Here is a 21,184-nt window from a genome sequence, read left to right as displayed (position 1 = left end):
TGCTCTTCAGCCAGTGACAGCATGAGATCCTAAGCCTGGGGATCAGTGTTCCTCGTGGTGAGGGGCATCAAGGAAGGCAACAACGTGATGGAGACTGTGATGGGCTGGGAACTCAGTGGGGGAAAGGAGGGAGCAGTTGTGAAGTAAAAGGCAGGTGGGGGAGAGAACTGTTCAGAGGAGGGCTGAGCTACAGCTTGTGCAAGCTGAAAATGTCATTTGGGGTCGTTCCAGATTGATTTCATTTCAGAAGGTATTGAACAGGTTTACTTTGTTTTCCCTTGGAGGTGTACACTCTGCAAACTTGAGCTGCGTTGCCAAAATGCTCAAGCAAGTCTCTGCTGCAGGTCACACCATTTCTCCTTTAGCTGATTCGGGCCCGGTGCTGAGCTGCAGCAGAGCCCTGGCAGAGCCCAGAGCAGCCTCAGCATCCACAGGGCCCGGCTGCAAGGAGAGAAACCAGAAATTGCCCGTCAGCTGAAGGCTCCTGAAGGCTCACCCTTGTCCCAGCTCCCACGGTGCCCAGGCCACGCTGGCCATGCCCAGAGCAGTGCCCAAAGCTGCCCATCATTGCTGCCCCTCATTGGGCAGCAGAGCAGGAGGGCAGGACATGTGCCCAGCCTGCAGCCAGCCATGGCACATCCTCCTCCTCAGCAGCTGCCACAGCAGGATGCTCCGGTGTTTGCTGCCATTTCCCAAAAGCTCTTATCCCACCATGCAAAGAAGACGGGGACTCACCTCATGCCATCGCTGCTGGCAGAAAAGCTGGTCCCAAACGATGTCCTCAGCCTTCTCCAAGCGCACGGCCCGTCCACACTGCAGCTGGTCCCAAGCACCTCCTGATCCACACTGGACCCCACCTGGAACACTTCCTTTAGAGAAACAAACAACAAAATAATGAAAATAGGTTACAGTGCAAAGGGGGGGAAAAGAGAAATGGTAAAAAATCTTATCTCTATCAAGGGCTTGAGGAAGGCCCAACCCTACATGCCAGGGAAAAAGCCACCCATGGCTGAGAGAAGCCCGTGCTTTCTCCCTTTCCCCCTGCGCTGCCGCAAAAGTTATGGTGATCCCAAAGCAAGCAAGGGCAGTGGAGCAGCCCAAGCCCTTCCTTGCCTGCAAAGCAAAGCAGCCAAGCACAATTCTGGAGCCCCACCTCTGCTCCCACCACGGGGCTTTGTTTGTGTCAAGCTGGCTGCCCCAGCCCCAGCTGGGGCACGGTGGGTGCTGGGGGCTGTTGGCAGGGCCAGGAGCCAACTCCCATTTCGTACCCACCCCAGCCCATCCCCCAGTCCTGCCAAAAGGCAGCTTGGCAGACGACAGAAGAATCAATTTTATCCTCCCCAGCAAAGGGGGAACCTTTGTTTCCGGGGCAGGCTGTGCAATGCCCAAATCTGGGAGCATCCCCCTGGGTCTGGACTCATCTGTAAATTTGCTGTGTGGAGCCTGGCTTTGAAGAAGGTGCCAGAATCCAAGTCTGTCATCTTCAGCTTGCCAGTGGCCAGGTGGAGGAAGAGGTTGTCATCCTTGATGTCATCCTCGCTGTCCCCAGCAGCAGCAGCCCCACCTGCTACAGCTTCTCCAGGGGCTCCTTCTCCTTCCCTGGGGGGGAGACCAGGCTCTCAGTGTTCTGCCCAGGGCCCCAGCTGTCAGTGAACCAGGACAAGCCAAACCAGCTCAGATGGTGGCCACCAGTGCTGGGCAGAGAGCAGCTCAGCTCCAGCCCAAGGGCTGGGTGTTCCCATCTGATGACCTGGGTGCAGTGGCACAGGCAGGACAAAACAGTCTGGGCTTCTTTGCTTCTGATTGCCAAGGCCTGTGTGGAGCTGGAACTTACCAGAGCCCTGCATCAAAGTGCGCCTGTGGCTCTCTCCCTTCTTCTACGTCAGGTGAATTTGCTGCATCCAAGGGTCACAAAGCAGGTCTTCTAATGAGGGCCTTTCTATGTCGAGCATGGATAAACACCTTTTGATCAGATCTTGGCAGTCTGGAGAGAGAAAGCAGAAACCACCGGTCACTTGGAGGAGGCTGCAGTCTGCTTTGCCCCATTATTCCCATGCCCAAGCCATGCTGCGTGTGCTCAGAGCTGGGCCTAAAGCCTCCCATCAGTTCTTTGTTTTGGAGGAGAGCAGGAGAGCAGGACCTGTGCCACGTGCTCAGCAGCTGCCAGAGCGGGATGCTCACGAGCCCACTGCTGTCTCCCAGCACTGCCTCCCATTCCCCCCGTGCCCAGAGATGAGGATTCACCTTGAGAGAGCCGTTGTGGCAGTGAGAGCTGATGGTTCCAGCTGATGTTCCGGCCCCTCCTGAAAGGGTGCTTCCCACAGACCATCTGGTGCAGCAGGATGCCCAGGGACCAGATGGTAGCTGGCTTGCCATAGTACCAGCCAAAGCGGGTCCATTCCGGGGGGCTGTAGGACCGTGTTCCTATGGGACAGAGATGGAGTTCATCAGGGGAATGCTGCTGCTCCCAGAGCCTGGCCCCAGAATCCTTGGCCATGCTAGGGCTGCACCAATGGCACATGGTGTGACCCCTTGCCTCTGGCCAGCACCTGGGACGTGTGTACAAACTTGGGCTTGGAAAAGAAGCCACTGGTGCTGCAAGAGGGCAGCAGAAGCCCTAGCAAGGCCTGAGCATGACAAGGAAAAACCCACTCAGTGGTGGGGAAATCCATGTCTCCATCCTCCCTGCCTGCATTGCCCCAAAAAACAATTATGAGGCCAAGGCAAACAAGGCGAGCACAGTAGTGCAAGCCCTTTCTCACCTGCACACCAAAACAGCGGGTGCGCAGGTTCTGCCCCTCCCCTGCTCCCCTACTACCCCCACCCATGGGTGTTTTTGTCAGGCTGGCTGCCCCAGCCCCAGTCCTGGGCACAGCGGCTGGCAAAGGCTGCCAGCAGGGCTGGAAGCTGTCCCCCCAGCCGCCCCCAGTGGAAAGCAACTCAGCTGAAGATTCAGTGCCATGACTGGCAGCAAAAAGGAGAGTCCACGCTCCCACAGCCAGGCTGGGCCCTGAGCTGTTGGGCCAGGAGATGCTGGGAGCGGGAAGACGGCGCTGTGTGGGCTCACCTGCAAAGTGAGTGTAGGCTGTGTCCTGCAGGTAGGTGCCACAGCCAAAATCAATCAGTTTTGCCTGCCCGCTGGCCAGGTCAACGAGGATGTTCTCCGGTTTGACATCCCTGTGCAGGACTCCGCAGCTGGTGCAGTGCTGCACGGCCTCCAGCACCTGGCGGAACAGCTGCCGCGCCACCTCCTCGGACAGGAACCCCCGTGCCCGAATGAAATGACGGAGGTCCTGACACCGCTCCGGGCGCTCCAGCACCATCAGGATGTCGCTGGGGAGCTCAAGCCACTCCAGCAGCTGGACAACACCAGGGAAGCCAGTGGACACCTTGTCCAGGAGCACGATCTCCATTGGTGCGCTGGTGCCGTCGGGCTGCAGGAGGACCACGATGCCGTCAGCGGGGCTGATGCCGTGCCAGGGCTCGGGAAGCCCTCACCCAGCCCGGGATGCTCTGCTGGCCCCACACGCGCTGTCCACCCTGCTGGGCCTCGGCTCATGCCCACCCCGCACGCCCCGGCTTCTCCCGCTGACCCCCGCTCACTCACCAGCTCACCCCAGTGTCGGACGCGGTTCCGTGGCACCCTTTTGATGGCCACCTGCAAGCCAAGGGGAGCAGAGGGCTTAGCTCGCCGCCCGCCCTGCCGAGCCCCATCCTTCCCCGACCCCTCCTCAGCCTCCTCCTCCTCCGCCCGCCGCCGGCCCCTCCACTCACCGGGGCGCCGTCCGAGAGCCGCGTCGCCGCCCAGACGCTGCCGAAGCCGCCGCGCCCCAGCAGCGAACCGAGCTGGTAGCGCTCCTTAATGCCGTGCTCCACCTTCCCTGCCGGCGAGACGCGGCTGTCAGCGCTCGGCCCGGGGCCAGACACGGGCCCCGAGCGCCCCTCAGCCGTCCCGGGCCGGGCAGCCCCTGGCGTTCGCTCTTTGGAACGCGACAGCGGCGGCTCGGGGCCAGCGGCCGCGCTGCCGAGCGGCGGAGCTCGGGCCGGGGAAGCCCCAACGGAGGCGGCGGGAGCGGCCGCGCCCTGTGTGCGCTCTGCGGGCTCCGGGAGCAGCCGGCGCCGGGACCGGGACCGGGACCGGGATCCACGTTGGGGCTGGGGCTGCGGCCGGGCCCGGGGTCGGGGCCGGACCCCGCGTTGAGGCCGAGGTCGGAGCCCACGTTGCGGCCGGGGCCGGGGCCGGGGCCGGGGCCGGGGCCGGGGCCGGGGCCGGGGCCGGGGCCGGGGCCGGGGCCGGGGCCGGGGCCGGGGCCGGGGCAGGCGGAGCCAAAGGGAGGCGATACCGCACCAGGCACTGATCCCCGCCCAGCAGCGCCACTGCCAGTACAGCCAGAGCCGGGCTGAGGAGAGACCGCGGCAGGACGGCCGGGGACGGGGACGGGGACGGGGACGGGGAAGCCCCGCTCGGGGCCGAGGGCGGGCTGGGGGCATGAGCCGGCTCGGAACGGGGAGAGGGAGACTGGGAGAGGAGGGAGACACCGGGAAACGGAGACTGAGAGAGGCTGTGGGACTGCGGGAGAGGGAGAGGAGATCCAGAGGGTCGACAAAGTCGCTTGATTCGCTGCTGCTGCTTCTGCTGCCGCTGCTGCTGCTGCTGCTGCTGCTGCTGCTGCAACTGCAACTGAAGCCCTGGGGCCGTTTGTCCCCATGGCCGTTTTTCCGTTTTTCCGTTTTTCCGTTGCCTTCTCAGCCCTGTGCCAAGCCCCGCGCACCCCGGGGGCAGCCCCTGAGCCTTTTCTTTCCATGGAGAATAAAACATCGTTCAAGCACAGTCCTTGACGGCCAAGATTGGGATACTGCCTCTGAAATTCTGGATATATACAAGGATAGCTCCCAGACAAAAGCTGCCAGGACTATGTAGGTTACCTTGGCTTCCTGAGGGCCGACTCTTCCCTGCCTTTGAAACACTGGGGCTCCCTACATTCCTTTCTATGGAAAAGAACTGTCCTTCTTGTCCAGGTGCCCATGGCCTCAAGCACATGACCATTTGATAGTGGTCAAAGGAGTGGAGAAAGGAGTTCTGTACTCAGTGGGCTGGAGACTGAGGACAGCAGAGGAGAGCCCTGGGAGGGATTGATGGGCAGTTTCAGAGATGATGGCTCTTTTGACAGAGAATATCCAGAGAAAGAAACAATTAATACCAAGGGCAGCTGTGGAGGCCCAGACTGGAAACAAGGAGAAGGAATTTCTCTCCCAGAGCAGGGCTGAGGTGCAACACATCCCCCAGAAGGAGTCTGGGCCAGCCCAAGGCACAGGCATGGGCAGCAGCTGAAAGGTTCTTCTGAATTGGACTCCTCGAAGGGTTTGTGCAATGTCCTCCTAGGCCCTGAGGTTCAAGGAGTCAGCACCAAATGCACCACGGGGCTCACGGAGATCAAGCAAGTCCTGACAAACCACGGCTCTGCCTTGATTTCCCTCTGGTCTGGTGCAGTCCATGAGGAAGGTTTTCTGCTGCAGTTATGGAGAAATATCCATTGGAGTTTTAAAGGGTGTATTTTATTACTGCTGATTTTAGAGCAGAGGTGATTAGAGCATTGTGTGGTTGATATTGATCCAGGGTCTCTCCTCGGCAGGTCTGGCCTGCTCAGAGAAGCTGTGCCTTGAGGTCTGACCCAGTGTGGACAACCTTGCTCCACTTTGCCCAGCCCCATCCCGTCTGTCCTCCCTCATCTGGAACCTGCTTTGCTTGGAGAACTGGCTGCGCTCAGGCAAAGAAATGTTTTCCCTTTTTAATTTTTTTAAACAATCTAAAACTCCTAATTTTCTCCACTGCAAACAGACATAGTCCTCAGGAGTGTGCCTGCCCAAGGTGCCACCAAAAGCACTGCAGAGCCTGCCCTGGGCCAGCTCTGCGGGTGGATCATCATCGCATCCTGCACTGGGCCACTGCCAGGGGCTGTACAGGGCCATGGACACTGCACTGATCCCACGGCTGGGTTTGTGTGCCACGGCAACCGTGAGAAGTTCAGGTTTCCTTGGAAACATTTGGGAGAACTGGGACATACTGGGGAACACTGGGAGCACTGTGGGAAACGCTGGGACATACTGGGAGTGATACTGGGGAGGAGTGGGTCAACGTGGGAACATGGGGAATGCTGAGGGGGAATCTGGGTGGACTGGGATGGACTGTGGGGTTGCACTGAAAACTACTGGGACATACTGGGATTGATACTTGGAAGTACTGGGACAAACTAGGGACACAGGGCGCACTGTGGGGATGGCTGGGGGACACTGACGCCTACTGTGGATAATACGGGGAGGAACTGGAATGGACTGGGAACTAAGCCAGGTGTATTGGGTGGGACTGGGGTGTACTGGGATGACCTGGAGGGGCACTGGGTTTGTACGGGGCTGTACTGGGGATGGAGTGGGCTCCTGCCTCTGGTGCCTCCCATTTGCCAAGACTCCCGCCCATCACTGCACACAACCAATCAGTGCTGGGTCTTGGCACTTTGGGGGTGGTGCCTGGTGTCGGCGCCATCTTTTCTGTTTTTGCCTGTGGCTCCCGTCATGCCCCACGGCCCAGTTGAGCCCCGTTGGAGCTGGGACAACAACGCCCGTCATGCCCTGGGCTTCACAGAACCCCAGTGTCCACCCACCACATGTCACGTATGTGTCCCCCAGACCTCCCAGGATCTCTAAGTGCCCCTGCAGCACCCATTTGGCTCACCCCAAAAGCATCCCCAGACTCCAAAGTGCTCCCAACCCCATAGATGGCCGTTACAGCCACTTCTGGGAATTCATCTCCTGTCATCTGGAAGAGACGGTCCGAAGTTTCCCTCATTTGCCTCACGACCATCACAAGAAGACCCCGGTGAACCCCACTCGCTCCAGACAGGAGTTTTCTGGCCTGGTTGCCTTTGAACAGTTCTGGCCTGGCCGAGGTAGAGGTTTACCAAATAACTGTTTGCAGCTGTGCTGTGCTGTGCCGTCATGGTGCACTGCTCTTCGAGGCCACAATAGCCCAGTCAGATTGGCACCTGCTTCTGTGAGCACACAACGGTCCATAAATCTCCCCACCTCTTGGCCAGACATCGCTCACTTTGAGAAAAGACTGTAAAACGGTGACTCTTTGGAGAAGCCTCTTGAGATCTCCCCACGTAAGGAAGACACGTCTATTGGCCGAAGACCACGAGGACTCCGTCCCATCCCTTGGTAGCTATTTCCCTTCCCCTCTTTTCCCCTTTTGTTTCCTTAAACTCTCCCCTCTGTCGCACAACTGAATTGTTAGCATCAAATAAAGTGCTATATTGAAGCATACTGCTGTCCCCCCGCTCTGTGTCTTGCACCTCAAGATCAAAACAAAGCATCACGATCCCCGCCTGGATTGGCGGATCGTGACATTAAATTGGCATCACGGACTGGATTATGACAGACAGAAGGGCTGCAAGGTTGTGTGTAGTCTGTAATAGGGGAAGGACATCTTGCTCCAGCCGCACCTAGCTGGTCACCTCAAAAGGAGTGAGCTTGTCCAGAAAGCAAGGGGGGCAAGTTCAGATTTCCTGCAAACTGCACAGGCCTAGGTGGAGAGCACCCCCACACTTGTTTGAGGGCTCTGTCTGTAGAATTTCACTCTAGGATCTCTTGGTGTGGAAGACAGGACTGTTTTGTTGGTTTTTTTATTGTGTTTTTTTTGACTGCTTGGTGTAGCAAAGAGACAACCAGAGATTTGTACTGAAGCTAGTGCCTCCCAAGCAGCTTCGGTCTCTTCACCCACACAGGGAAGTGAAAGGGAACACAGAGAAAAGTTGTGTGTGTGTGTGTGTGTGTGTGTGTGTGTGTCTGTGTGTGCGCGTGTGTGTAACTTAAGTGATATACCTCCCTGCAGTGGTTTTTACTTGCCCCTTCATAAAATGAGTGAAAATTGCAGTGCAACAAATAAAGCTGCATTGTTTGCTCTATTAGCTATATATAGTGCCAGACCCTCTCAGGGAGGAGAAGAGTGGGCACCAAATAATTGGTATAATTTAGAAAATGTGATTGATGGAATATGTTCTCTGCAAAGGGAGTCAAAATTCAAACTGTACAAAAATAAAACTGTACTCTGTTCTGTTTTGGGAGCCTGTCTTAGGGCAGCTCTAGAAAATCACTTCAAGCAAACAAATGAGGAGACTACAATTATAAATTCTCTACAAAAATGAGTTCAAATTTTGCCAGAACAACTAAATGAAGAAAGGAACAAGTATCTTTGTTGAAAACATGAGTGCTCTTTGTTGCAAAATGAGAAACAGTTGTTAGAAAGTGCTCTAAGAGAGGAACACACTAAAACTTTAGAACTTCTGGACTCACTGAAAGAAGCAGAGCAATGTACCAAAAATGGTTCCACCCACTCTGGGGGCCCCATTCCCTTTTCTCCCTATACAACCCCTTCTCAGCAGACACCAGGTTCACCTTCGCGTTGTCCTGCCAAGAGCCATAAAATGTGGACATTATTAGTGTTCTGGAGAAAGCACATTCCAGACTTTTCAATAATTGCCAGGCCTCTTTATGACTTGCTGAGGGAAGGGGTGAAATGGGATTGGACTCTTTCTCAGGAGGAAGCACTGCAAGTGCTGATTTTTGAAGCAACAGCTCATCAAGCCCTGGGCCCTGTTCACCCCACAGACCCTTTCCAGATAGAGTGGGGATTCCCCATCTCGGGGTTGTCGGTTCACATATGGCAACAAGGCCCTGATGGTCCTACAAGGCCTGTTATTTGTTTGTATTTCCGTGGCTTTCAAGATGCTGAATAAAGATACGCTATCTGGGTTAAATGACTGTTTGCGGTTAGCTTAGCTCTCATAGAAGTGGAGAAAATTGTAGGGCAACGACCAATTACATTAAGAGGTCCTTTCAAAGTGATCGTAGTGGTCACTACTGGGGCTCCCCTGCCTGACGCGGTGGCCCATAGATCCTCAGCTAGGAAGTGGTATGCCCAGATTGAACATTATTGTAACATCTTCTCAATAACAGAAGTTGCTATAAAACATTGGGCTATACAAGAAACTGAGAGCTTGGGGAGCAGCCAAGACAAAGCTGCCTCGGCAATTAAAGTAGCCCCTCCTTTCTCCTCTGAACAATCAGCAAATTCTTGGTTCACTGATGCTTCTGCCAAACCAGAGGGAAAGGTGTGGAAACACAGAGCAGTAGCCCTCCACACTTCTGATGAATGAATCATTACTGAGGGAGAAGGCAGTGCTCACGTTGGGGAACTGATGGCTGCCTGGAGTGTTTTCCAGTGTGAGGTACACAATACCTCTCTTGTTTGCATCTACACTGACTCTTATGCTGTGTTTCAGGGATGTACAGAGTGGCTTCCTTTTTGGCAGCAAAATGATTGGGAAGTTAACCGAATTCCAGTATGGCAAAAGAGAGAGGTGGCAAGAAATTTGAACTATCGCAAGGTAAGAGAATTTTGCCATGCGGTGGGTAGCTTCACACATGCTAGATAGTTTCATCATTTTAATTTCCTGCCTCTTCATGGCAGACTCTGTTGCGTTTACTTTTCACAGAAGAGCACCGAGGGACATGAAGAACCAGATAACCCATGATAACACTGCTGATACTTACTGACTGTTGGTATAATTTTACTTGAACTAAACCAACAAGATTGAAATGACAAAGCTTCATGGTTACAATAACACATAAATTCATTGCTGAATCCCTCATCAAACTTGTACACAGTTATGGCACAAGACCTCACGGCCGTGTTGTACTTTGTAAAATTTAAAATCAGAATTGTTGGCTCCATTTCATTGCTGTACAGTTTTCCCATAAAATCATGTGTGGTAAAAACAATACAAAATACTGGGGGGAATTTGATGTGACTATTGTGACACCTACTACTCCACCACCGCTTATCCTGAACCCTTTTAACAAACGAATGACAAGAGACATAATGGGCGTTGTGGGAGCAGGATTGGGAATTTTCAGTAGCATTGATTCAGAAGTACTGAGGAATAAATTGGCTACTACATCTGGAGATGTCACCAAATTACAGCAACCACTGCAGTCATCTTTGACAGCTTTGGGAACCCAACAATGGTTCCTATCAAACATTTTGGCAAATTGGGAAAAGGTAAATGCAAATGACCGCAAACCGATAACTGATGAACTCGGTGCTGCACAAAATAACATCTCTTTAGGTCTCAGCTGTATCCAGGCTCAGCTGTGGGTGCGGTTTGTTGCTGCCTCAATTATCAGAGAAGGCGAGGAAGGCACTTTTCCTACTGAAATTCGGCAAAGAATTTGGGATAGTGCCACTGACTTTGAAGGAGAATTCCAATCCTGGTGGAACTTGGTACATTTTAGCTATGACCCCAGCACAAACACAGCCAGAGCCTTTGTGCTGATGATACATAATGCTTCAGTGCATTCCATATTCGCCATCATTGCATTCGGGCTGAATCGTGATGGAGCTATTCTCTATCCTTTTAAGCATAGAGAATGGGCCCGTCAAATTGGTGAGAAGTGGGAAACTGTGAATTTGGAAACTTGTACTGTCCGGGAACAACAAGGGTTTATCTGTGAAAGTAACGCAATTAGAGCTCAAGATATTTGTTTGGACACAGAGCCAAATGTTTGTAACTTTGAAATACTTCCAAGCGAGATTCCTGAAACGGTGCTGATTTATATAGGCAATGGTTGTGTATGCTTAAGAACTGCTGGCAACCTGTTATCATAGAAAATTTGGTAGTGCATACTAAAAATCATTCGAATGTTTGCATTTGTAACTTTACTAGAATTGTAGGATGTGATTTCCTTATGTAGTCCCAGTTACGTCTTGCCACCTTTTGCAGTCCAATTACACATGAATCCACCATTTATTGCCTACTCCCGTTGGAATGAACCTCGCTCTGGTAAAGCAATTGCTGCTTCCCCAGGATTTAATTGAAATTTTGGAAAGGATTAAGAAAAACAGACCAAAACTCTGATAACTCTTCATCACCATGTAAAGGAACTACATCATGTTTTGGAAAGAGTAAAGAAAGATGCTGAACTCAAGTGGTGGGATACCCTCTTTGGGTGGTCACCTACTGTCACAGGTGTCCTGAACAAATTGTGTCATCCCATCACTGTCCTTTTGATTTTGGTTTTGATTGGTTTTGCTTATATCAGCAATCCTGTACAACATGAATTGGAGAATGATGAAGCAGTTAACACACTTGACATCCATAATGAATATACACAAGTCAGTCACTGATGACGTCCCCAAGGTTATTGATGCAAGATGAAAAACACATGAGTATTTAAAATGTTATATTGACGACTTGTGTTTTCAAACTCCAATTACCTAGAAATTATTTTATTTTATTAATTATCTACTTAAAATACTTCTTAATTATTTTAAATTGTGTTGAAATGATGTACTGGTATTGACTTGTTTTTTAATTATCTTACTTGTGTTTTGTACTGAAATTGCTTATTCATTATTTTAAATTGTGTTCAATTTACTTATTAATTATTTTACTTGTGTTTTAAATTGAAATTACTTAAATTAGTGTTTCAAATTGAAATTACTGATTAATAATTTTACTTGTGTTTTAAATTGAAAATACTTACTTAAATTGAAATTACTTTGAAAGATTGAACTTGTTCTTTCCCTTTCCCTTTCCCTTTCCCTTTCCCTTTCCCTTTCCCTTTCCTACTTTTTTCTTTGGCTGACTTTCTGTCCCCGTTTTTCGGAATATGCTACCAACCTGGATGAGTCCTGAAGACTTCGCTGTCGGAGTTGGCGGGAGAAATGCAGCACTCAGTGTGAATGATCAGCAAGTCACAATTTATTGCATGCTCTTAGTTACATTTACATCATCAATAATTAAGCTCATACATAGTGCAAAAGCAAGCTCATCACTGGCTACCGCAGCAAAGGTCAGTCCCACCCAGTTCCTCATTCTTGTGATCCTTTAGCTGCGGAGGTTCTGCATACTATCTTAACGGAAGTATCCTGTTATTGCAAACGTGGTTCCATATCTATTGCTCAAGGAAAAGCTGTCCTTCAAAATACCCACTGTGTCAGTATTTTCCCAAAGCCCTGTCAGCTAGTTCTCGCATGGGAATATGGCCTTTCTCTCTAAGCCATTCTTCTACACTTCGCAACTGAAGACACCGCAGCAACAACACTACAAAGGAGCTCTCTCGACAAAGATTGTGAGTCACGGGGTGGCGTAAGAGACGGTCCAAAGGTTCCCTCATTTTCCTCATGACCGTCGCAAGAAGATGCCCGTGTACCCCACGTGCTCCTGACCTGGTCGGCTTTGAGCAGGAGCTCTGACCCGGCCGAGGTAGACGCGTGGCAGGTGGCTGTCACAGGTGCACTGTGCCGTGCTGTGCTGTGCCGTCATAAGTGCCGGCCCAGACATGTGGGTGCCTGCTTCTCTGGAGACACAGTGGTCCGTAAAAATCCCTACCTCATGGCCAGAAGCCATTCGCTTTGAGGAAAGACTTTAAGAAGGTGACTCCTTGAAGAAGCCCCTTGAGATCTCCCCACAGAGGGAAGACCCGTCCATTGGCAGAAGGCCCCGAGCACACCCGTCTATGACCACAAGGATGGTGTCTCATCCCTAGGTAGCTATTTCCCTTCCCCTCTTTTCCCCTCTTTCTCTCTATCTCTTGACTTTGTTTCCTTAAAAACTCTGCCATCTATAGCACATAACTGTGTGCTTAGCACCAAATAAAAGTGCTCTGCTGTGAGTATTCTGAAGCATACTGTTGTCCCCTGCTGTGTCTTTTGTACCTCGAGATCAAAACGAACCATCATGATCCCCGCCTGTACTGGCAGATCGTGACAAGCTCCCAGCTTGTCATCGTCTGTACCAGAGATACTCTGAGTTGTACTTAGAGAATGCATCGTCCGTGAAATGTTCCAGCTTTAGGAGATGACTCCAGGAGCTGCAGCTGCATTGTCCTGCAGCCAGAGGCTTCCTGTGTCAAAGGCTGGGAGTGATTCCGCCCCAGTCACCTCTGAGCATCTTCCCAGCCCTGACAGATTGAAGCTCTCTGTGCCCCTGTGCTGTAGCCGGGGTGGCCGCAGGCAGTGCCCCAGCCCTGCTGGGCTGCACACAGGAGCTGCTCCTCAGTAGAAATGTCATTTTGTAGATCTTCTTGATTGGCAGGATCACCCTCTGAGCCAGGAGCCCAGCCCAGCCCAGCTCAGCAGCACAGACACAGCTGAATGACTTTAATGACCCTCTCAGGGCTTTGATGTTGTTTATATCAGACTCAGTCCCTGAGAGTGTGCTCAAAAATCTTGTCAAGAACTCAAAGTGATATTTAAAGTCCAAAGATTCTAGAAGCTGTAATGGGTGCCACTGAGGGACACATCGGAGAAAGTGTCCCCAGGTTCCAGTTAGAGCAGAACACTGGTGGAAGCGATGACAGGTGCAGACAAACAAGGGAAAGGTGTCTCTGATGCTGAGCAAACCTCAGCACAGCAAGGCTCACTTGTCCCCTGCTGGCCAAGGGCCCAGGGCCAGCAGCCATGGCCAAAGTGCTTCAGGAGGTGGCTCTGGCAGGGCCTTTCAGCTGCTGCCCATCCCTGTGCCCTCTGCAGCCCAGGCTGTCCTACGGTGTCCATGCCCTGTGCCTCTGTCCCTGCAGGCTGTCGTCAACCCCCGGCTGCCCCACCTCGCTGGCCCCTTCCTTTGCTGCCAGCTTTGCGTCCTGCCTGCCTCTGCCTGGGCTCACAAAGCCTGGGGCTCGATACCTAGAAGGCCCTACTGGATTGCTCTGTAAGAATCCTAAGTGTCAAGTGCCCAGGGAGCAGGGTTTACATGCCATGGCGGGCACCACAGAGCCCTTTTCTCCCCCATGTGCTGAGGGTGTGGCACTTGCCATTTCCAAGATCCCTGCGGTTGCCAAAGGGGCCTTTTTGGCTCCGCTGAGAAGAGTCCTAACTGTGAGCCTGTCTTTCACCTGCTTTTCCTGCAAATGTACTCAAGGAATCCACTTTTTTTTGAACTCTCGGGTCCTGTGTGTGTGCAGGTGTACCAACTGAAGGATGGAACAGGTCTGTTGGGGAGGTGATCTCCTTCTCCAGTGGCTTTTGGTTTTGTTTTGGTTGTTGGATTTGTTTGTTTGTATGGATTGGTTTGGTTTGGGGGGATTCTTTTGTTGGACTTTTTTGTGTTCTTGTTTTAATCAACTCCTCCTGGCAGCTCTGGGCAGGGCTCTGGAACCGTGTCTGACACTTGTCTGTGGCACAGTGAAGGCGGCCAAGGGGACCTTCGCTGAGCTGCGTGCAGAGGAATCCACATCAGCCCAGGCTGGGGGTGCTCAGTGGCCAGTCGGTTCTGTTGACTGGAACCTTTCCATGGAGCATGTCCAGGGATGGAATGTTGGGGCTGCCATGGCTGTGCTGTCACAGACAGGGGAACGCTGGGGCTGCCCCAGCTGCGATGTGCCAGAGAGGGGAAAGCTGGGGCTGCCCTGCTCCTGGCCAGCAGGATCCAGCACGGTGATTCTTGCCCTGTACTCAGCACTGTTTGGGCAGCACCTCGAGTGCTGTCTCCAGTTCTGGGCGCCCCGATTTAGGAAGGACGAGGAGGAGCTGAAGTATTTCCCGAGAAGGGCAACAAGGCTGGTGAGGGGTCTGGAACACAAGTCCTGTGAGGAGCGGCTGAGGGATCAGGGGTTATTTATCCTGGAGAAGAGGAGGCTCAGGTGAGACAAGGTGGTGTCAGGGCACAGGTGGGATTTGAGGATCGCTTAGGTCTTTTCCATCCTTGCTGCTTTTGTGATTCTCTGAAACCAGCCCTGGAGCAGTTGCAGGATGAGCGCTGGGCCCCCTCTTCAGAAGCTCCAGCAGCCCAGGTCCCTCAGCTTCTCCACACAGTCCCCAGAGCCCATCCTGTCAGTCCTGCAGAGCCTCTCCAGCCCCTCCTCAGTGCCCAGAACAGGGAGCCCCACAGCCAGACACACCAGCCCAGATGTGCCCCCCTGGCCTGTGGTGCCCCTGGCAAGGGAGCAGCACGAGGCACTGCAGGACCCTGCAGACAATTCCTGTGGCACCACTGCAGTTTGGGCGTGGCTGCCAGGCAGCTCTCCCTGTGAGCAATGATGTCTGCAGTGGGACAGGAAACTCACAACTCCCGTGAACAAACTTTCAGAGGCCACGACAAACCTGAGTGGTTTCCCTCCCGTCCCCCAGACCTTGCTGGCCCCAGGGGCTGATGGCGTTTGTGCTCACTGAGGTCCATCTCCCCACACCAGCACCATGCTCTGCCAGCACTGATCTTCCCTCAGCTCTGCACACAGACATTGCTGCGGCAGCTCCAGAGAAGGGAACAAAAGGGGCATCTCTAGAGAAAACTTTCCGGGCAGATCCTGTTATAAATGAGAAACAAAAAGTCTTGATATTTAGCAGAATTTAGGTTGCTTTATTTGATATAGACGGAGTCAGCAGCGCTGGGGAACGTGAGGGGTCAGCGCCCACTCCACGCTCCGTTGAACCTTGGTTTGCAGCTCCTTTCTAGAGTATGGTTTTCCTTGTAGTAATCAATAATTCTTAATTTCTTTTGTTGTCATAATTCTGCCAGGTAAGCAGTGGTGGTTAAAAAAACATCCGTGGGACCGCTGTGTGAAATCTCCGGACAATTTGTCAAGTAACCACCTGGTTTTGGTAGATAAAGAACAGCAGAAGTGGGAAGTCTGGTCTTAGCAGATAGGTTGCAGTTGATTACGCAAAGGCGGGAGATCTGATTTTGCAAAATCTTTCAGGCTCTGGGAAAACCTCATTTTGCAAACTGGTATCAAATACAATTTACTTAGGAAGCAAAATATTCATAACAGGGGGATTTAAACAGAATGGTTTTAAAAATGTATTTCCCTTTATCGAGTTCCATGTCTTGTCTAAGTATTCTGGTTTATACAAACTCCAAAACTTTTGCGATTAACACGAATCATTTATCAATTATCACAATTTCCCCACTTCTCTTTTTTTATCCCATTAATTCCTGTTTGGGCTTTAAATTTTGTCAGTACTTCTTGTACTAGATTTAATTCATTTACTGCCATTAATTTCGTTGCCATCTCAGGGTCTCTTGGTATTGTAGCAATTTGCATTCCTTGAACCACTGATTGCATGTGTCAAATGAAACATGGAACAAGACAAGGCATGAACAGTAGTTCTAATAATGCACATGTTAACATAAAACCTAATTTCTTCCACCAAGTTCCCCCAACAGGTTACTTCACCAATTATCATTAAGCATAGAGTTCCAGGTTTGTACAGGTACAGGGGCTATTTGTTTTAATTTTTTTTTTCTGCAATTATAGTAATTATTTCACCGTTATAAATACCATTTTTAAGCAGCATTCATAATTATTAAACTTGCCACACACTCCTTCTTCAGCTAATAGATAGTCCAGGGCTAGTCGACTTTGATATACTGCTGCTCTAGTTTGAGTAAGTTGCTTAGCTATTCCTTTCGTTGCTTGGGCTTAATCCCTCCCCCCTCTGTGGCCATTGTTCAGTTTTTTGCATTTCTCCACAGATCCAGCAGGGGGGTTCAGTTCAGTTCAGCAGTAATTTCTTTCGTTAATTCTGCTAAGAAATTCTTTTCCGAGGTGGGTAAGTCCCGTTTGCTGCTTTGTTGTTTCAATTTCTCGTGCAAGTTAAAACTTTTCTTATGGTTTGTTCTTGTTTCCTTGAGCGTTTTAATTGTGTTCTTTATTCATTCCTCCTTGCAGTGATTTTGCACTCCTCCCTGATCTGAATATCCCCACAGACCTTCTTTTGTGAAGCAGGGGTACGCTTCTCCTACTGGGCAACTTTGGTATGCCAATAGAGCCCACCATTTTTTCCAAATTGGTGGCTACCCAGTAACTTTTTCCTATAACAGTGCACGTTTCTAAGTTGTGCTTATTATAGCAGGCTGAACTGATATGAGTGTGGAGGGCAAGGGTGGATTCTGTGCGTCCGCCGTACCCGATTGTCTGGTAACACTTGGAACAAGCATCAGCACTATTTCCTTTCATCATAAGGAGCAATAGGATGACTCCCAGGACTGTTCTCATCCCTCTGCCTCCCTCAAGGCCTACGGGGTTGCTGCCAGTAGCGGAGGTTTGTTTAATCTTCTTGGCAGCACGGACTATGTCCTGGGGTCTCGCCCTTTGTCTTTCTCTTTTGGTATAATTTCTTAATTTTGTCCCAGCTTTTGGTTTTAACATTCCGGTACGAGGTACAGCAGTAACAGCACGGTATACTCAACCCTTTCCAGCACTTTCTTGCCAGTACCTCCGCTTTGGCTTTCTTTTTTTTTTTCCTTTTCCCCTTGTTCTATTCTCAAATAACTCCCACCATTTATGATCATCAGTTTTGATTTCTCCTCTTGCTGATAGAGTATTAAGTACCTTAACAGTTTCCTTATATTAATTTCTTCTACACTGGATACATAATGCGAGTGGGAGACACCCACCACAGGAATGACCCCGCCACAACTCAGTACAATATGGACACCGTTTTTTGATGAACGGGCTGCAGTCACACCCAGGTTTAGGACAGGTGACTTTCAGTCCTGACTGGGAGACCTTCGAGACGAGTTGATCCGGTATCAACATCCAGTCCTGTGAATTGGCACTTCGAGGTCTCTGAGCTCGGGTGTCGCTGTCCAGCCTACAGTAGGAGGGGTTATGGGACCTTTGACTCTACTCACATGTGTTCACTCCTTTTTGGCTGTCTGTACAGCTGTTTCAGTGGTTAACAGAACTAAATATGGTCCTTCCCATTTTGGATCCAGACTTTCTTCTTTCCACACTTTAATTAACACATGTTGTCCTGGCTTAATCTTACGTATGGCAAATCCTAGACGGATGGTTTGAGCTAAAATTTCCTTCCACTTAATTCTTGCAAGTTTTTGTTGATGGTTATTATGTAACTTTGAAGAGAAGTGTCCTGAACTAAGATCAGATCAAGGTGTACTCCTTTAGGGTAAGACATACCATACAGCATTTCCTGTGGTGAAATTGAAGTTGTTTTCCAAGTTGGCATTCTTTGTATATTAGACAGGGCTAGTGGGAGGCACTTTGTCCATGGCATTTCAGTCTTAATTCTTAATTTTAACAGCTGTTGTTGTAATGTTTGACTGATCCTTTCAACTGTCCCAGAACTCTGAGGGTGCCAGGGTGTATAGTACTCCCAGCTGATGCCTAGGGCCGAGGTCAGGAACTTAAGCACCTTTGATGTAAAGTGCATGCCTGGTCGGAGTCTATTGCTGGGACCAGGACATGCTTTGGTATTATGTGTTCTATGAATATTTTGGCTACCACTTGTAATGTGGCTCTAGCTGCAGGGTGTGCCTCTAGCCAGTGGGTTAATTGGTTTACTATTACTAGTAAATATTTCCACCTTCCTACCACCTTTCCTGTGTTCAAGGGAACATTAACAAATCCAATTAATTCAGTCTCTTGTCCTGCTAATGGCACTTGCCCCAGGGGGTAAAGGGGAGCCTTTGTGTCATTATCTCTGTCCTCTCTGCTGATACCATCTCTCCTGGTATTTCTTTGACTCCAGGGAGTCCTTTGAGCTATAGGAGGAGAGGGAGCAGAGACCCTGGTTGGAGGGGGGGGGGAGGCATGGGGAAGGGGGGTCTCCTGTATTTTCTGTATTATACAGAGGTGGGAGATTATCAAGTGTTCCCAGGTAACTTTTTTTTATCCTCATCCGTTTTTTCCTTTAAAGTATATACTGAGAATGGTTTATGCTGCTCTGTCCACAGAGCAGCACAGTCACACTCCTCTCTGTAAAATGGTTCTTTACAAGCAACATATGTGTTTAATGCTCTACAAATCCAACCCTTAAACGATCCCAACATGGGCCAGTACAGATTATCTCTGCGGATCATTTCTTTGGTCCACTTTACCATACTATATTGAATCAATTTTTCTTTGCTTTTTACTTTGTATAATTCCCTTGTGTCTCAAGGTCTTACTATTACTCCCAAAGGGCTGGCTGGTGGTATTTCAGGCAACCTGCTGGGCTTATTTTATTTCTTTGTTTTTCTTTTTACTTTTATGTTTTTGATTATAAGAACTTTGACCCCTTTGTGGCTCGTCTGGACTTGAACCCTTACTCTTTCTGAGGCTGCCGCAGGGCAGGAGCACCTTTAGCCTGTCAGGACTCCTCCCTGCTCCCTCCCCAGCAGCTCCCAGGCCAAAGCCTGGCTTGGCCCAGCCCCTAGCCCTGGCCACAAGCCTAGCCCTGGACAGATTCCATCCAACCTGTGGCACACATCCAACCCCCTTGCCCATCATCTCTCCAGCTTCCTGCATGGGCCACCTGCCCCTGCAAGGGCCCAGGCACCTCTGGGGTCCAAGAGGGGTGGTCAGGGAGCCGAAGGAAGCTGGATCACCTGTGGAGAACACCCCCACTCCAACCCAATCCATCCTCCAACAGCCTCCAGAGTCACATTCCCCCATCTTTGGTTTCCCTTCTCTCCAAGGGCTTTTTCTTCAAGATATCCCAGAGCTGACCCCAGCTACTCACCCAGCCTGTCAGTGCAGAATCATCACTCTTCCCCCTCCTGTCCCATGGAGAAACAGGAGATGGACTGACCCCTCTTCTGGTGACAACAAGACTCCAGAATCTCAGAAAACTGGGGCATGCTAGGACAACGGTGTCATAAACCTAGGAAATAGCCAGGTGATTTGGGTCTCTAGGCACTAGAGACACTGGGCAGAACTGGGAAATGATGATCACCCGCAGACAAGGCTGAAGGCTGGGGAATGGCTCAGGTGTGGCACTTCACACATCCACACCACCCCATTATTTCCCTTTCCCTGCATGCCCCAAACTGGTCCCATCTTCAGCCCCAGGGTAGAGTCCAGGTGGGAATATCCCCTGCCCTGGGGCAGACCCTCATCCTGTCACACCTGCAGCCATTGTGCCCTCCCAGAGCACTGGGTCCTGCTATGCACAGGTGCCACACACAGGAGGTTCCAGGGACCCCATGTCCAACCAGGCTCCCATTGCAGCACTGTCCCTCACTGGGACTTGCCCACAGCTCCCCAGGGCCCTTGTCCCCACTCAGTGTCTCTGCAATACCCTGGCCCTGGGCCCAGGCCAGCAATGGCCCAGAGCAGGATGTGCCCATCCTGAGGGATATGGGGCAGTTGGTGTTTGTCCCCAGGCAGCCACTGGGATCAAACTGGGAAAACTGAGGTGCCCATTCAGGGGGAGGGATGTTGGTCCCCTGCCAGCATCTCTGATAAGCCCTGTTCATCCAGGGCCTGAGGAACCAGGAAGACATTCAAATATCTTGGGCTTTCACAAAGCAAAAATCCATCAAGAAATGGTTCCTGAGAGCTGCCCATGCCACTGATTCTTGTTTGACATTCTGTGGCATTAACACAGGTTTGTTGTTTCCTGTGAGGTGCCTTGATGATCTGAAAGGGTCATGGGGTGTCCCCGCAGCCTTTTCTTTTCCAGGCTGAACACTGCCAGCTCTCTCTGCCTGTCTCTGTCACAGAGGTGCTCCAGCTCTCCAAGTGTCTTGGTGTCCTCCCCTGGAACAGTTTCATGAGGTCTGAGTCTTTCCTGTGCTGAGAACCCTCTTGCAAATTGCTTATACTGAAGTCACTGTCGGTAGGAGAGGGGAAACTCATTTGTCCTGAAAGGCTGGCCCAAGTGTAGGAAAATACAACTGTAGGGACAGTTTCTGGAGGGCTGAGACCCAGCCCCCAGGGATGAAGGGACATTCCCACGGGGTTCCCTGGAAATGGGGGTCACTGCACCCACACTGGAAACCTCTGTGTGTGTCCAGGTCACTGTCCCCAGACTGTTGGCACATGGTCAGTGGCCATCCAATGCCATCCCCCTGACTGGCACTGATCTCCAAGGAAGCCTGGACCTCTCCCTAGCCAAAGTTCCCGGTTAGCACCCTGCAGACACTTCCCGAGTTCCTCTCCAAGGTGATGTCTGCACAGCAATGACACCACAGCACTTGTCCATCTGGTCAAGAATCCCCAACAGGGACACTCTGCTCTCTCCTCCATGGGCACAGAGCAGCAACATTCCAGAGGAAAATCTTCCCCCGTGGCTACTGTGGCTCCTTGGACAAGTTCCAGAGCAAACAGTCAAGGCAGTGGCCTGAAATGTTTTCCCATCTGGGCACACGTCTTCCCACCACACATATCTGATGGATCCACA

General features: G+C 51.3%; 1 protein-coding gene across 1 annotated transcript; it reads right to left on the bottom strand.

Moving 5' to 3' along the window:
- Positions 1–345: 345 nt before the first annotated feature.
- On the bottom strand, positions 346–12,889 carry LOC134055588 (serine/threonine-protein kinase pim-2-like). Its single transcript, XM_062511993.1, has 12 exons — positions 12,776–12,889; positions 7,322–7,382; positions 6,731–6,930; positions 6,557–6,627; positions 4,192–4,519; positions 3,775–4,101; positions 3,608–3,658; positions 3,068–3,434; positions 2,245–2,424; positions 1,887–1,984; positions 736–869; positions 346–400 (listed from the first exon to the last, which is right to left on the bottom strand). Exons 1-12 carry the CDS (start codon positions 12,887–12,889, stop codon positions 346–348), a joined length of 1,986 nt encoding a protein of 661 aa, XP_062367977.1.
- Between the last annotated feature and the right edge of the window lie 8,295 nt (positions 12,890–21,184).

Source organism: Cinclus cinclus, chromosome 33, assembly GCF_963662255.1.
Source record: "Cinclus cinclus chromosome 33, bCinCin1.1, whole genome shotgun sequence".
Taxonomy (NCBI): Eukaryota; Metazoa; Chordata; class Aves; order Passeriformes; family Cinclidae; genus Cinclus; species Cinclus cinclus.
The sequence above is the reverse complement of the archived record's forward strand: the minus strand, read 5'-3'. Positions and strand labels throughout refer to the sequence as shown.